This window comes from Podarcis melisellensis (assembly GCF_964234715.1).
Source record: "Podarcis melisellensis genome assembly, chromosome: 13".
In the NCBI taxonomy this organism is placed as follows: Eukaryota; Metazoa; Chordata; class Lepidosauria; order Squamata; family Lacertidae; genus Podarcis; species Podarcis melisellensis.
The window spans coordinates 10996979-11013877 of record NC_138545.1 but is presented as its reverse complement, the minus strand read 5'-3'; the positions used below and the strand labels follow the sequence as shown (position 1 = coordinate 11013877).

Sequence of the window (16899 nt, the reverse complement as noted above, 5' to 3'; positions counted from 1 at the left end):
ACTTTTTCGTGGCTCTCTGATCAGCTTGACACAATCAAATCACCGCGCGGGTTTCAGGTCCCACCAGCTGGCCATTTGGCCGGAAGAGCGCATGCGCAGGAGCACAACCGTGCAGAGCGCTCAGCGTTGCAAATAGTACACGACCAGTTAACCTCATTTGCTGTCCAGTTACGTCATCGTGGCCTTTATTACACGGGTGCTCCTTTCCAAGTGTTGTACAGCGATTCCATACCTGCCAACATCTCGCAGATAAAAATAGGGACATCATTCTGTAGTAATAATCATAATAATTAATAATAATAATAATAATTTGATCAGGGACGCAGGTGGCGCTGTCGGTTAAAGCCTCAGCGCCTAGGACTTGCCGATCGAAAGGTCGGCGGTTCGAATCCCTGCGGCAGGGTGCGCTCCCGCTGCTCGGTCCCAGCGCCTGCCAACCTAGCAGTTCGAAAGCACCTCCGGGTGCAAGTAGATAAATAGGGATCGCTTTCTAGTGGGAAGGTAAACGGCGTTTCCGTGTGCAGCTCTGGCTCGCCAGAGCAGCGATGTCACGCTGGCCACGTGACCCGGAAGTGTCTCCGGACAGCGCTGGCCCCTGGCCTCTTAAGTGAGATGGGCGCACAACCCCAGAGTCTGTCAAGACTGGCCCGTACGGGCAGGGGTACCTTTACCTTTACCTTTTACTCTTGCCCCAGCCACTCTGAACATCCACCAGAATTTACAAAAAGGTAATAAAGCATTAAACAACTTCCCTATGCAGGGTTTTTTAGTTACTTCCTTGGTTTGGGGTCGGAGAACACCATATCCTCCAGCATTTATCCCATGAAAATAGGAATGCCCTACCATGCCCTCCTGGGGACGCAGGTAGCGCTGTGGGTTAAATCACAGAGCCTAGGACTTGCCGATCAGGTCAGTGGTTCGAATCCCAGCGATGGGGTGAGCTCCCGTTGCTCGGTCCCTGCTCCTGCCAACCTAGCAGTTCAAAAGCACGTCAAAGTGCAAGTAGATAATAGGTACCATTCCGGCGGGAAGGTAAACGGCGTTTCCGTGCGCTGCTCTGGTTCGCCAAAGTGGCTTAGACATGCTGGCCACATGACCCGGAAGCTGTACGCCGGCTCCCTCAGCCAATAAAGCGAGATGAGTGCCGCAACGCCAGAGTTGGTCACGACTGGACCTAATGGTCAGGGGTCCCTTTACCTTTATAATGCCCTCCAGCATTTCTCTGATGAAAATGGGGATGTACTAAGGAAAAGTGGGACACTCCAGGATCAAAGCAGAAACTGGGATGGCTTTTGTAAATCTAGAACTGTCCCTGGAAAATAGGGATACTTGGAGGGTTTGTGTTTCCAGGTGGCAAAGCAGAACAAGGGGAGAGAGATTTGCACCTCTGGGACAGTACAAAAGCCTTTTGCAAGGGGAGCAATATTTTAAAAACTGCCTGCACGGCTGTCTCGAAAAAGCATTAGCAATCATAACCATTTGGTTACGGTGCCAAGGGAAAGAAGAGGGAGGTTAAGCAGTGCGAATGACAGTTGCTCAAAATTGCGGGAGGGGAAGAGTGCTGTGGTGCTCAGGTCCCATTTATGGTCCTGCCAAAGGCATCTGGTTGCCCACTGGGAGAACAGGATGCTGGAATAGATGGGCTTTTGGCTTGAGCCAGCAGGCTTTTCTTGAGAACACAGGCCACTCCTACTGGATCAGGCCAATGGGCCATCTATTCCTGTACAAGTCAAGCACAAGAGCACTCTCCTTCCCTTCTGCGCTTCCCAGCAACTGGTATTCAGAAGCATTGGTGGCTCTGAATGATGGCAGAGTGTTATGTACTGAAGTTCTCACCCTGGGCCAGCAGGGGAATACTGTAGATAGTTTTCACTCAGGTCCTCATATGCAAATAAGGATTTGAAAGTGACATTCAGTGAATGGATAGTTACAGAAAGTTGTTACTGTTGCCTTGTAGTTGAGCTCTATATAAGTAGGTTGGCTGAACCCTTCAGCCCAGTTCTGTTCTGGCCTGTGAATAAATAAGAGCTGTCTGAAGAATCGCTGTGTCGTCTGATATGTTCACCCACAACTTAACGCAGAGCGTAGCCCTCTCCTCCATAAATTCATCTAGCCTTCTTTTAAAGCTGTGCAAATTGGTGGCCATCACTGCCTTCCGTGGGAGTGAGTTCGATCGTTTCTATGCGCGACAATGTCCTTTCTTTTGCCCGTCCTGAATCTTCCAACATTTAGTGTCATCGAATGTCAAGTTCTAGTATAAAAGAGGGAGAAAAAGGTCTCTATCCACTTTCAATATGGCATGCACAAATTTTATAAACTTCTACCACCTCTTAATCGTTTGGCTACGAGATTGTCTTAAAATATTGTTTTGTTTTGACCTACAAATGTAAAGGAAGAAGCAAACATCTGAGTAAAGTAGAGCAGAAGAGGTAGATTGGGTGGCGGAAACTCATTGCTCACTTTACATCAGGTGTAGGGAACTTCTGACCTTCCAGCAGTTGCTGAATTACAGCTCCCATCATCCCTGGCCATTGGCCAGGCTACTTGGGACTGATGGGAAGTGTAATTCAGCTGCAGCAAGAAGGCCAACCATTTCTCCAAACCTGCTTTACAGGAACTGCTAGATATCCTACAAAACCAATGGTACCCAAATGAAATCTGGGCCAAAGTTTCTACCATTGGAAGACTTTAGCCTATAGCTTCTCTTCAAGAAAATTCTGTCAACGGTGTCCAAAAAGCTGCCAGCACTAGCCCAGGAAAAGTTCAAGCTGTTGGCTGCAGTTGACAGAGCTGATGGTCAAGACACCCACAGGAGAGTTCTTCAAAACAAAATTTGCCCTCAAAATAAGAGCAAGCATGACAAAAACAGAAAATGAAGTCTATGCACAAGAACATATGGCTGCTTGATGAAAAGCTTTCCACATTCCATCTCTGTAGTGTAGTGAAAGAAAAAAGGAGACTGTGCTCTGGTTTTGGCAGATGATTAGGCCCCTAGCCTAGATTAAAATTGGCTACAAGCACACCCAAGGCAATAATAATGCTCCTGATGTAAAAACTGGGGTTTGGCTTTTGCTGCCCAATTCCTCATGGGACCCTTGAGTCCCTTAAGTCCGTGAGCGGTCAGAGAAGGATGGATGGAGGCAGGATCCAGTAGAAAACAAGGCAGATATTTTTCTGTTTCCTCAGAGTTCCCTCCCCTCCTTCGAAGGAGGGAGAGACCATGAACAAAAGTGTGCAGGAACCTTTAAAGATTTTTGACATTGTCCAACCCCTTTAGTCAAAGAACACCCCAAAATCATCCATCTATCACAGGAAGCTGGTCTACAGCAGAAATCCTGTCTGCTAGGATACCTAAAAATGGTCGCTGATGGCATCACCTGGCCATTCTTTTGTGGTTAATACTTTAGTTCCTGAATCCAGGTCACAGGCTCACCCTATTCATACACAAATATGCCGTTAAAACAGGATTTGTAAGTGAAAAGACAATGGGAAGGCTTTCCCCATTTGCCTCCCTTACTGCAGAGGAATATTTGGGGTCATTGGGAGAGTCAAAATGGCTTCAGGATCGCTCTCCTGTACTATTTCAGACACATGATTTATATATTTAGATCTGTGTGCATTTATTCTATATTTGAGACCTTAGAATTCTTATAACACTCCTTTGTCCGTTAAAAGCCAGTGCTTAGTGTGTGTACAAAGTGTACAATTGTACAAAGTGCCATAATTTTTATTTTTAGTCCACAGCACCTGTTGTGTTCTGGCACCCACAGCTCTTTTATCAAGCGATGAATGCCGGCACCTCATTTTTAACCAAACGAAATCACCAATGTATTTGCTGCTTGAACTTTGAAGCACCACTAGGGTCTAGCTCATTCCGTTAGAAGCGTTATGCTAGCTCTTAAAGGCAGATCAGGGCTTGGGGTGGGGCAGGGTGGGAAAAGAAAAGTTTTAAGCTCAAAGCTAGCTGCCCTAGAAAGGCAGCTCTCTACCACCGCCTATAGCGACTGTCAGTTTCTCTCCACGATTTCAGATGGGGGTCTTTTTCCCAGCCCTACTTGGAGATGCCAGAGATTGAACCAGTAATGAGCAGCAACTATAAGCCATAATATTTGGACTCTGCATGCGAGATGCTGGGCTCAAATGGCTGATCACACGTTTTGGCTCTGGGTCCCTTCTTTCAAGGTGCTTTATGCCTGAACTGGTGCAGGTAGCCAGCAAAAGGAGGGGTGGATATTCTGTCTTGAATCCAAGCCATTGTTCCAAACAAACCAGCATCATATTTGACAGCTAAAGTTTCAAAGAGGAACAGATAAATCTATGGAAGACTCACACTTTTAGCCACGAGAGCTGTGTTTCACTACAGCTGTCAAGAGGTAGCATGCCTCTGAATGCCAGTTGCAGGGAATCACAAGAGCCGAGAATCCCGTTGTGCTCCTACAGGCAACTGCTTGGCCACCGTGAGAATAGGATGCTTTGGCCTGATGCCACAGGGCTCTCAAGTTCACACCTTACAGCAACTTGCAAATAAAGGAAGAGGCAGCATGGGAAAATTGCTTGGCTGAGAAATCGCCCTTGCAGCTTATTCATTTTTAAAGGGAGAAGCAGCCTGGATAGCTCAGTTGCTTAGAGTGTGCTGCTGCTAACACCACGGCTGCAGGTTCGATTGCCATATGGGACAGAGTGGTGGACTCGTAATCTGGTGAACCAAGTTCGATTCCCCGCTCCTCCACATGCAGCTGCTGGGTGACCTTGGGCCAGTCACACTTCTCTGAAGTCTCTCAGCCTCACTCACCTCACAGAGTGTTTGTTGTGGGGGAGGAAGGGAAAAGGAGATTGTTAGCCGCTTTGAGACTCCTTGGGGTAGTGATAAAGCGGGATATCAAATCCAAACTCAAAAAACTCTGCATATTCCTGCATTGCAGAGGGTTGAACTAGATGACCCTCAGGGTCCCCCCCTCCAACTTTACAATTTCGATTCTCAGTGGGAGAGCTATAATCCATCTATTGAAACACAGGAAGTTGTACCGAGTCAGACCACTGGTCCATCAAGCTTGATATTGTCAACACTGGCTGGCACTGGGTCTTCAAGGTTCCCAGCAGACATCTCTCCCAACCCCACTTGGAGATGTAGGCAACTGAACCTGGGACGTTCTACACGCAAAGCAGATGCTCCTCTGCTGAGCTGTGGCCCTTCTGATGGAGGGTAGGCATTTCAGGATCAGAGCAAAAACAGGGCACTGTGAAGGATGCTCCGAGGCATATGTGCTGAAGGACACAGTGGACATTATTGCCTGGAAAACATGCCAAAAAATTGGTAGGGAGAGTTTGAGGGTATAAAATAATTTTAAAAAGGTAGTTACAACACAGGAGGCTAACTTACACCAAATCAGACTACTGGACAGTCTAGCTCTGTATTGTACACTGCCTGGCAGCACCTTCCCTGGGTATGAAAGAGGATCTTCCTTCTCCCAGCCTTTGACTGAACTTGGGACCTTTAGTGTACAAAGCATGAGTTCTGCTACTAGAACAGGTATGAGTGTCCCAAACAGATATACAGTGGTACCTTGGGTTACAGACACTTCAGGTTACAGACTCCACTAACCCAGAAATAGTACCTCGGGTTAAGAACTTTGCTTCAGGATGAGAACAGAAATTGCGCGGCAGCAGCAGGAGGCCCCATTAGCTAAAGTGGTACCTCAGGTTAAGAACGGTTTCAGGTTAAGAAGGGACCTCCAGAACGAATTAAGTTCTTAACCCGAGGTACCACTGTACTTTCTCTTAGGTAGTGGGGGGGGGGGAGGCGCTGTCTAGATCCTAAGTCTTTATTTCAGTGGTGTCCCAACTTTTTTCAAAGAGGGCCAGGTTTGATGAAGTGAAGGGCCGTGAAGGCCGACCAAAGGCCCAACCAAAGTTGTTGACCTTTTCTTTTTTAAGGATCGAAGTTGTAGAGGTTTTTTGGTGGGATTTTACTCCAGGAAATAAACTGCTACAGGGGTCGGTTTAAACCGACTGGCGGGCCGGATTAGGCCCCCGAAACGGACTTTGGACATGCCTGCTTTACTTGGACTTCGCATGACTCTTTATTTGCAAGGACGAAGAGAGAGAGAAACACACACCAGACAACACAGATGCACATCCCAATTCTCAGGAAGATTTTTATGCAATTGATACAACAGCATGGAGGAGTAGGATGGGGGGTGGAATTGGTTTTTTTCTCTCCCGTGTGTGTGTGTGTGTGTGTGCATTTTGTTCCTTTTATTAAAAAATGAAAGAAAAAAAGGAGAAATCCAGCTACAGGAAGCTCTACCTTCTCTTCCCCCCCACAGCCCCTTGCCACCCCACCCCCCAAAAACCCACCCTCCGTGACTTGACTCCCCCACAAGTTCAACCCCACAGCCTCGGCCATATTACACAAGACATATTACATATTTATAAATATAAACCCCACCCACATGGAGACAGGGGGACGGAGAGAAAGGGCGAGCCCCCACCCTCTTTTCGCATTTATGTTACAGCACATGAACCTGGGGTGGGGGGGGGGAGGGAGGGAAGGGCAGGAGAGAAATGGAACAGGCTGTGGGGGGAGAGCCAAAAGGGGAGTGGGGCAAGGGGAGAAGAGGAGCTGCTAACTATACCCAGATCGTCTCGACTAGACAGGGCCCCCGCTGTGGTCTTGCTGCCCAGGCAGATCAAGATTGCAGCTCACAAGAACAGTTTCACAATGGATACCAAATGCCGGCAGGGCTCGCCAACCAAACCAACAGCCATATTTTGTTAAAAAAAAAAGAAAAACAGTAAGCCACGCAAGGAGAGCGGTTGCCTAACCGGACCTTCCCGGGCTGGAAGGAGCCTCTCGTTCTTTGCCCTTCCCGCAAGCCACGTGTGTGTCGGAACGAGGAAGAACCCAACTGGCCTGTCAAATTCAACAATGAGGAGACGGCTAAGTCCCAGCCAACTGGACCCTGTTTTGCGTCCTGCCCATTTGCGGGCGCGAAAAATGCTCAGTCGTCGCCCTCCTCGTCGCCCTCCTCGCTGGAGTCGGAGTTGGCCGGCATCATGGGGTCGTCGTCGAGCAAGGAGAAGTCCCGCTCCGAGCTGGCGTAGCCCTGAGACAAGTCGTCCATCTCGTCTTCCTCGTCGTCCTCGTCCACGGCCTGTGGGTGGCCCAGGTGCAAGGCACCCGTGGCGTAGCCGGGGTGGCCCAGGCCGGGGTGGAGCAGGGCTGCGGCAGCGGAGGACGAGGCGGCGGAGGCGGAGGTGGCAGCGGCGGCAGTCGAAAAGGGCATGTACTGTAAGGGAGAGCCGTGGGCCGTGCTGGCCTGGAAGTGGGCATGGTGCAAGGAGAGGGGCCCCGCGGCGCCCAGCTGGACCCGCCCGGCACCCATCAGAGCCATCATGTTGGAAAACTCCATGGGGGTCTGGCGGCCCCGCTTCTGGGCACTCTCGGCCCCAACTGGTCCGGGAAGGAGGCGGTTCATGGTGGGATCGGGCAGGAAGCTCTAGGGAGAAGGAAAAGAGAACACTGCGTTGCAGGGGGTCGGACTAGGGGGGATTTTGCCTCCCTTCCAACTCCACAGTTCTATGATTCTAACACTTGGAGGAGGGAAAAATCTAGTAGGCTATTCCCTTCCCTCCCATCTTTATTGCCTGCCTTAAATTGTCTTCATGCGTGCCATTTGTAGGGCATGTCTCTATACAGATCACCAGGGAGAATGCAAAACTTCCTCATACTGGTATTTATTTTTATTTTTTTTTAAAAAGCATAAAGCAAAACTGTGAAGGGCATGAGTTTTTTCAGCTGCCATTTTTAACAGCAAATAAAAATCAAGACTCAAAACTGAGAGTATAGAGAAGCTCAATTTTAAGTGACCTGTGTTTCAAGAGATCAATCGTTATCTGTTTGGACTATATGTTGGCCTCACATTATTACCGAATGGCTATAAAAAGAAACCAGAAGCCTTTTTTGCTAGCTATAAAAGGACAGGAAATTCCAGATAATGCAATAAAGAAACCAGTGGTTGTTTAAATTAATAGAGTACGCTGAAATTGCCATTATGATGGCCAAAGAAATACAAGAAAGACAGTGATAAGTGAGTGGGAACAACTAGAAGGGTATTTAAAACGGAGTGGTATAAATATAAATCTACAAGCAGGGATTGATTTATGAGCACCAGCAAACAAAGCAGAGTTAAGAATAGAGGGGGAAAGAGGGGGAATTCCAAGGAGTTGTAGCAAACCAAAGAGGTAAGAAAGGAAAGATAGGTTGAGAAGTCCATGAATAGTCAGAGAGGAGAGGATGAATGTATGAAAACAAATCTAATCAAATGTGATCAAAAACTGTGTGCATGCATGCATAAATAATATAGAAAGAAGTTTAATGCACCCATACACATTTGTTTTTGGCTCTTGCAAGTGCAGCATGACAGTGTCTTGCATGAGGGTCAGGTTCTGGGGGTAGTGCATATACACAAAACTGCGTATATAAGCAACTTTACCTTCCTGAGTTCTGTGCTGAGTGGGCATTGCCCACCAAGTATCCCAGAGTATCTCTGGTAAGTGAGGTGGCGAGCTTAAAAGCTACTTCCACGCCTGCGCAAAAAGTGCTTTTAAGCTCGCCGCCTTCTGTGCATTTGTGTGATTTCAACCGCGTAAGCATGCCCAAGTTGCAATTGCACTGCATATGCTGAAAGCTTCGCGAATCAGCAACTTGTTTTGCTTGGCTCGAGAAGCTGGGCCACTGCAAAGAGCGAGAGGGAACACCTGTAGTTTAATCACCTTCTTGCCGTTAGCGGAGATGCTGGCTGCCTGCATCCGCTCCAGACCCATCAGGCAGGCCGGCTCTATCGGAACAGGCTTGGGAAAGCGAGGCCACCTGTGCTTCCGCCGCTCCTCCATGTACTGGCGAGAGGAAAAAAGAGATAAGAGTTAGTCGCTGTCCCGTGGAGCAAGGGTGGGCCGTGTGTCTCTGAACCCTAGAGATGCAGAAAAGGTTTGTTTCAGTTGTTTTGTACAAAATCAGGCTCTCGTCTACAGATTGCTATCAGAAAGAGGGCATTGTAATCTGTACCTGGATCCCCTATGCTGACGGGAAGCAGAGGCAGAGAGAGCACAAATTACTTGGATCAACAGGGAAATCTCAAGGAGTTCAAATCAGTGAGCATTGGGACAGTCTTAACATCTCAACCTACCTAAAAAAGGTCACAGTGAGGATAAAATGGGAGCAAAGGAGAGAACAGCCACTTGTGCTACCCTGAGATTATTAGAAGATATAAATGATAATACAGTCGTACCTTGGAAGCCAAATGCCTTGCGAGTCGAACGTTTTGGCTCCCGAACGCCGCAAACCCAGAAGTGAATTGCTCTGGTTTGCGATTGTTCTTTGGAAGCCGAACATCCGACGCGGCTTCCGATTGCGTGGAGGAAGCTCCTGCAGCCAATGGGAAGTCGCGCCTTGCTTATCTAACGTTTTGGAAGTCGAACGGACTTCCGGAACGGGCATGCTGAAAGCTGTCTTGGAGGCCTGGCACCCAAAGTTGGAATGAAAAGGTGTTTGAGAGGCTTAACATCCAAGTAGGCCTACCTAGGGCCATAGTTCAGCTGCAAAGCAAAAAGTGCCAGGTTCAATCCTCAGTATCCCCAGGTTGGCTGGGAGAAACTCCTGTCTGAAGCCCTGGAGAGCTCTTGCCAGTCAGTGTGGATAAAGCTGAATGAGATGGAGCAAGGGTCTTGGCTCGGCAAAAGGCGGAAGCTTGCTATGTTCCTGGAGTTCTTAGTGCTATCATTTGGACACCAGATAGACAATTTCCCCCAGCTTTTAAGAACTGTTAATGAAAACATTCTTTCATTGATGGAAATCCTTTTTGATTTTACCATGTATTCAAAATACCTGCTGCTGTTGAATTTGCATGCATTGTTGTTTTTATCAATGGTCCTTTTTGTTTCTTACTACTGCCATGCCACTCTTGGGGACAGAAAACTATGTTGAGCGTGGAACAAATGGGAACATAGGAAGCTGCCTTTGACCAGGGACCACTGGGTTCCTCCAGTTCAGTACTGTTGATGTTGTTGTTGTTGTTGAGTCGTTTAGTTGTGTCCAACTCTTCGTGACTCCATGGACCAGAGCACGCCAGGCACTCCTGTCTTCCACTGTCTCCCGCAGTTTGGTCAGACTGTTTGTAGCTCCAACCATCTCGTCCTCTGTCGTCCCCTTCTCCTTGTGCCCTCAATCTTTCCCAACATCAGGGTCTTTTCCAGGGAGTCTTCTCTTCTTATGAGGTGGCCAAAGTATTGGAGCCTTAGCTTCACGATCTGTCCTTCCAGTGAGCACTCAGGGCTAATTTCCTTAAGAATGGATGCGTTTGATTTTCTTGCAGTCCATGGGACTCTCAAGAGTCTCCTCCAGCACCATAATTCAAAAGCATCAATTCTTCGGCGATCAGCCTTCTTTATGGTCCAGCTCTCACTTCCATACATCACTACTGGGAAAACCATGGCTTTAACTATACAGACTTTTGTTGGCAAGGTGATGTCTCTGCTTTTTAAGATGCTGTCTAGGTTTGCCATCGCCTTTCTCCCAAGGAGCAGTTCAGTACTATCCATACTAATTGGCAGCGGCTGCCCAGGAATTCAAGACAGGGGAGATCTCTACCTGGAAATGATGGGGACTGAACCTGTGACTTCTGTATGCAAGGCAGACGCCCTACTACTCAGCTAGGGGGCCCTCCCTTGTTCACTGGGGAAGGAAACATGGAGGTCTGAAAAGCCCGGAATCAGGAGAGGAGGAGGTGGGTCTGCAAACACTCACCGCCAAGAAGCGAGGGTCGACAGCGTACTCTGGGTGGGCCTGCAGCCACACCTCAAGGTCAGCTCGCCGGGGGGCTGCGTCACCCACCAAAAGTGTCCCGTCAGTCTTGTTCACCACCGGGATACGGGCCTCGAGGTCGATATCAGGGCCTCTTAGTGCCTCCAGACACTGCAGCTCCAGCTGAGACCCGAGAGAGATGGTAAGACGGGAAAGAAAAAGGGAGGGTGCCCCACCAAAACATTTCCCTCCACTCCCCATGCTCTGGACAGCAGAAGCTCCCATCTCTCACCTCCACCATCTTCTTGCTGCTCTTCTTCTGAGTGAGAGCAGGGCGGTCGCGCATAGTGCCGTTGGGGACCAGCTTGTGCTTCTGGAAGGTCAGCTTGATTCCCTCTTCCTAGGGACAGCACGAGAGGTTAGGCCAAAGAGGGGGAAATGCTGAATGGAGGATGAAACTGATGGACTATGCAGAATTAGATAAACTAACAGGAAGGATTCGAAACCTGCGGGACCAGAGATTCTCAGAAGACCGGAGTAAATTTATGGACTATTTGAAAAGTACTGTATTTTCCGCTCTATAAGACGCACCAGACCACAGGACGCACCTAGTTTTTGGAGGAGGAAAACAAGAAAAAAAAAATTCTGAATCTCAGAAGCCAGAACAGCAAGAGGTATTGCAGGCTGCGCAGTAAAAGCAGCAATCCCTCTTGCTGTTCTGGCTTCTGTGATAGCTGCGCAGCCTGCATTCGCTCCATAAGACGCACACACATTTCCCCTTACTTTTTAGGAGGGAAAAAGTGAGTCTTATAGAGCAAAAAATACGGTAATTGTGATGAACAAATCACGCTAGTAGGTTTGCAGGAAGTTTTGTAAGGTGAATTATTTGAAAAATTGCAAAAAAGACAATGAGAATTATTAGTTAAGGATAATTAAAGGTAATATGAAATTAAGAAATGCATAATAAGTGATAAAGAACAGAAAATCGTCAGAGGCGTTGACGGAAGTCCAAAACTATTGTATAAGATGAGAAGTTATGTTGTATGAACGTTGGAATTAATATGTTAAAAAATATAAATGTATATATAAAAAAAGCATGGGGAGATGCTTTTGACCCAAGGGCGGCACTTACGATGGGGGCAGGTATGGGACTAAATTTGCTTTAAGGAAAAGGGAGGCAGGCAAAGACAACCTCACAGCTTACTCTGCAGTAAGACTGTCTCCTCCATCCCTATCTCCTGGCCAACTGTGGGAAGGATCCTGATGCTTCTTATACTTTGCGACTGTAGTCTTACGGATGTGTTTCAACATAGCCTGTAAGCAACCTTGTAAGAATTGAGATCCCTGTATGAGGCAGCTGTATATTCCTGCACTGCAGGAGGCTGGATTAGAGGAGCCCCAGGGTCCCTTCCAACACTTTAATTCTTTGATTACAGGAAGTACTTCCACCCACCACCCAAAATTCCCATCTCTACTGAGCCTCAACAGAAAGCAAGGCTATTTCTCCGTCGCTTCCTCCACTGATGCTTCTCTAAAATTGAGTACCTTTGAGCATTAGATCAGAGGGAATTGACACAGCTCCCCAAAAATATTAAGTATGAAGAAAACCGGCCACTTCAGTTTCGTATATTGTGAAATCAACCAAGAAAACCTCTCCTGCGTTTGACATATCCGGACTGCAAAGGAGGGCTTGGCTACATCTTCAGCCTTGGCAAAACCCCTGGGAAGAGACTGATAACGGCTCCTTTTTCAAGTGGGAAAGCAAGGCCAAAATAGTATGAGGCCCAAGGCAGGGACCAGGGCAAAAGCAAAGCCCGCTTCCCTAAAGGAGCTTCCCCAACCTGGTGCCCTCCCAGATGCTGCTGAATAGCATCTCCCACCAGGTCACGGAGAATGGGAGTTGTTGTAGACCAGTGTTTTCCAAACTTTGGTCTCCAGCTGTTGTTGGACTACAACTCCCATCATCCCTAGCTAACAAGACCAGTGGTCAAGGATGATGGGAATTGTAGTCCAAAAACAGCTGGAGACCAAAGTTTGGGGAACACTGCCGTAGACCAACTTCTGGAGAGCACTAGGTTGGCAAAGCACCTGTTTACTGTATTTTATTTTATTTTATTTTATTTAAAAACTGATTTCAATATTTCACTTCTCTTTCATTCCACTGATCCTTAACCAACAGTTTTTTTTTTTTAAAAAAGGCTGTACAACGGAGGTGCCTCAGTGCAAAAAAGTGAAATTGCTTTATCCATCTCCGGACCAAAGCCTCAGCTCTGCTCAGGGGAGATTCGGTATTAGCATGGCAAGTCATCACAGGCAAATCTCCCTGGCGTATGTTGCCAGACTGAACATCAGGGGGACGGACGTTGGCTGCTCTGCCACCCTCAGCCCGGCTGTCAACTCACATCTTTGATCTGCACGGTAAACTCCTTCTCTTGCCCGCTGTGCCGGAGGCGGGTGAAGGAGGCGGCCCCTTCTTCTTGCGACGCAAGGGGGCAGATGTGGGGGATGGGAGAGCTGGTGTACTCCCCGTGCAGGCGGGGGAGGCCTTCTCCCTGCATGAGGCAGGATCCCACCTGGCCCTGCTGCGCTGTTGGCCATTTCCCAGAGAGCACGGCTTGACATACCAAGTCGATGCGGTTGATGAGCACTCGGTCCTGGCAGAAGGAAGAGAACAAGAGGTTGTCAGGACTGACCACAGGCAGAGCACATCCTCCAGGTTGACTTTGGCACTCCTCCATCTGGAAACTGGGTCATCCCAAACCCCCTCCCTTCCCCTTTTAGGGACAGAAGCCCATTTAAATAATTATCTAGGAGATAAGGGTTCATCAATAAAGACCTGGTTATGTTTAGAATGATAGCGGAAATGTTCCCTGATACCAAGATGAGGGATTCTATGGAATGCAGATAGAGAATTGATAAGAATAATGATCTGTTGTGACCTTGATGGAAGCGTACAATAGACGAGCCTTCTTGTGTTTTGGCTCATTTTCCTCTTTTTTCCCTTTCTTTTTTCTTTTTCTCCCCCCCCTTCCCCTCCTCCTCCTTTCCTTTCCTTTTTTCTTCCCCATAATGGCTTATGTTCTATGCCATGTACTTTGCTATTTTTTGTAGTTTTTTTAGCTTTTTCCATTATTATTATTATTATTATTATTATTATTAAGGATTTTTCTTTTGTAATTTTGGTTGTTTATATTTATCTGTATTTGTTTAAAGCAAAATAAAAGTTTTTTTTTTAAAAAAAAGCCCATTTCTTATTACTGAGCTGTATTTTCTTATCGTGCCTTGTTGCTGATCTTCGCAAATTGCTCTGGGATCAGTCTGTGGATAATTATTTCTTACAGGAACTATGCAAACATCCGTTTCTTTCACAACCTTAGAGCAGCTTCTGGAGAATGGCAGATTATTAGGCACTGGCTGACTTGGGAGGGCTGTGTACAAGCTGTGCTGAAAGGAACCAAATCTGCTTGGCAGGGGATAGAATTTGTGAAACTGGGGTGCCACCACTAAGAAGGTCCTCTCTCTCGTAACCAATTGCTGCATCTCAGACTCAGGTTCACGAAACAAAGGTTTTAAAAAGAGAGGTCTGCTGACTGGGGGTCCCCAATAGAATGCCAAATAAACACAGGCTTTAAGTGAAAACTAGGCTTTTGCTGCTACAAGCGGACGCAGGGACAGTTTCCTGAAAAATGAAAGAGAACTGCAATGGCGTACAAACAAGTCTGGCCACAAGAATTCATTCTATAGCAGTTACAACCCACAAATCTAAGACAATCAGCAATCTTTTCGCTCCTCTGAATCGCGCTCCCCAACTTTCACATTTTAATAATATATTACTGAACTTAAGGACAATGAAGAATAACTCTTTAGTAAGCATGCATTCATCAACATCTTCATTCATTAGCTGTCTACATTGTTCAGTCCACCCTTATTCAATAGTTTAAGATTAAATGTAACTGCAGTGCCTAGCTGATTTCTTGCATTCCTCCAGGGCACCAGAGTACTGGTTGCTATGGTTATTATCTTTAAACTGAGTCCCCTCTCCCCGTGGGGAAGGGTTAGTGCAAGTTCACACAGTTATGCTAAGATAAAAACTACCAAGAAAATGGAGTCTTTGAGAAAATGCAGCTTTTGAGTTTTCTCCTTCACATGGACAAGCTGGGACAGAGGCAGGTGTGCCTTTTGGTACCCTGAACCGAAGTCGTGTAGGACAAATGTGGGGAACCTTTAGCCTGCCAGATGTTGCTGAACTACACTCTCTGGGCCACTGGCCATGCTTCTTGGGGCTGATGGGAGTTGTAGTTTAGCAACATCTGGGAGGATGAAAGGTCCCCCCCCCTTAGCATAAGGTTTTAAAAAGACAAATGGCGGTGCTTTGAACTGGGAACCACTGAAAAAGATGTGCAAGCATTCAGTTCGATACTTTTCCACCGACTGCTCCACTTCCAATATCCTAAAAAACGACACGGGAACGGCCAGGACCGGATAGTTCAGTTGGTTAGAGTGTGGTGCTGGTAACACCAAGGTTGCAGGTTCAATCCCCACGAGGGACAGCGGCATATTCTTGCATTTCAGGGGGTTGTACTAGCCTATGCTAGTTCCTACGCCCCCCCCCCCCTGATTTCTTCAGCCAGGCAAGCAGGAAAACATTGCTAGAGTCCAAAGACACATTCCAGCCAGGGAAAAGACACTTAAAAGAGGATGTGAGCTGGGGAAGAGTCCCCACGGGCCAGAGAAGAGGGGGCTGGAGTGCTGTACAGCTTGGCTCTTCGGCCTGAGATTCCCTCATCCGTGCCCTGGACCCCTGGCGATCCAATTCGGGATACACTTAGATGGAGCTTGTCCCCCACTCCAGCACAACTTAAAGGTAAAGGTAAAGGGACCCCTAACCATTAGGTCCAGTCGTGGCCGACTCTGGGGTTGCGGTGCTCATCTCGCTTTATTGGCCGAGGGAGCCGGCATACAGCTTCCGGGTCATGTGGCCAGCATGACTAAGCTGCTTCTGGCGAACCAGAGCAGCGCACGGAAACGCCGTTTACCTTCCCCCCGGAGCGGTACCTATTTATCTACTTGCACTGTGAGGTGCTTTCGAGCTGCTAGGTTGGCAGGAACAGGGACTGAGCAACGGGAGCTCACCCCGTCGCAGGGATTTGAACCGCCGACCTTCTGATCGGCAAATCCTCGGCTCTGTGGTTTAACCCACAGCGACACTCCAGCACAACTTGCAGAGCCACAAACCACCTCCCTCTGCTCAGCCTGTTACCTTTGGCCACTCGTGGGCCCTCTGGCGCTCCTGCAACAGCAGGTCTGAGGCGCTGGGCTGTGGGGAGTTGCCCTCGTGGGAGGTGGGCAGAGAGAGAAGCGACGACTCTTCCTCCTCAAACAGCTTCCCGCCGCAAGAGGCCTCTTCGCCTGGCAGGGAAGAAGACGGGGGGGGGGGGGGGAGAAAGAGCCTGAGAGGTGCCACCGTGGAGAAACGTATAATGAAAACAGGCAGAGATGTCAACCTACACAAAGCCTGGTTGAGGGGCTTTTTTGTGCTACCTGAAGATGGGAACGCTCTTTACCTAGAGGAGACAGTGCAATAGCTGGAATGAAAAAGCATGGGGCCACCCCCTAGCAAAGCATGCCATTTTAGGGGGATAAACATTAACCTTTGCACATTTCCTCAGCGAGCGGTCTTTCAAATATGTTTTGGGGTGTGGGGAATTCAAATCTGCTATTATTTTTGTGACTGGACAACGTTTAGCTTGGTATGCCTGCATTTGATGAAGCAGCACATAAAACTGCTTTTGGAAAACCAAAGAATGTTAATTTGACCTTCTGAAGAACTCAGGTGATAATAAAAGTAATTTTAATATTGTAACTGCAAGTACTTGGCAATCATTTGTAATGATTCACACACGTCTTACTTGCCAAGCAAAACTAAATTATCTTCATTTAACCAAAATATATTTTGAATACCCAAGTTGTGTTTCCCAATTTTTAGCACCCCTCGTTTTGGAAATTTGAGAGTAGGAAAATCCGACACGCTGTAACACCCCAGGAAGGACGCATGCAGGGCGACTGTGGCGTGCAATCGTTTCTGAAAGGGCATGGGT

The 16899-nt window shown here is 47.8% G+C and overlaps 1 protein-coding gene across 4 annotated transcripts in view; it reads right to left on the bottom strand.

The window, feature by feature from the left end:
• Nucleotides 1-6129: 6129 nt before the first annotated feature.
• CHD8 (chromodomain helicase DNA binding protein 8) overlaps nucleotides 6130-16899 on the bottom strand; it is a 64636-nt gene continuing 53866 nt past the window's right edge. For all 4 annotated transcript variants that reach the window (XM_081885211.1, XM_081885214.1, XM_081885212.1 and 1 more), the window contains 6 exons: nucleotides 16062-16210; nucleotides 13204-13455; nucleotides 11094-11201; nucleotides 10805-10984; nucleotides 8776-8898; nucleotides 6130-7499 (listed from right to left, as the gene is read on the bottom strand). In XM_081885211.1, coding sequence (XP_081741337.1) covers nucleotides 7002-7499; nucleotides 8776-8898; nucleotides 10805-10984; nucleotides 11094-11201; nucleotides 13204-13455; nucleotides 16062-16210 — 1310 coding nt within the window. In that variant the 3' untranslated portion in view covers nucleotides 6130-7001. The remainder of the gene's footprint in view (nucleotides 7500-8775; nucleotides 8899-10804; nucleotides 10985-11093; nucleotides 11202-13203; nucleotides 13456-16061; nucleotides 16211-16899) is intronic.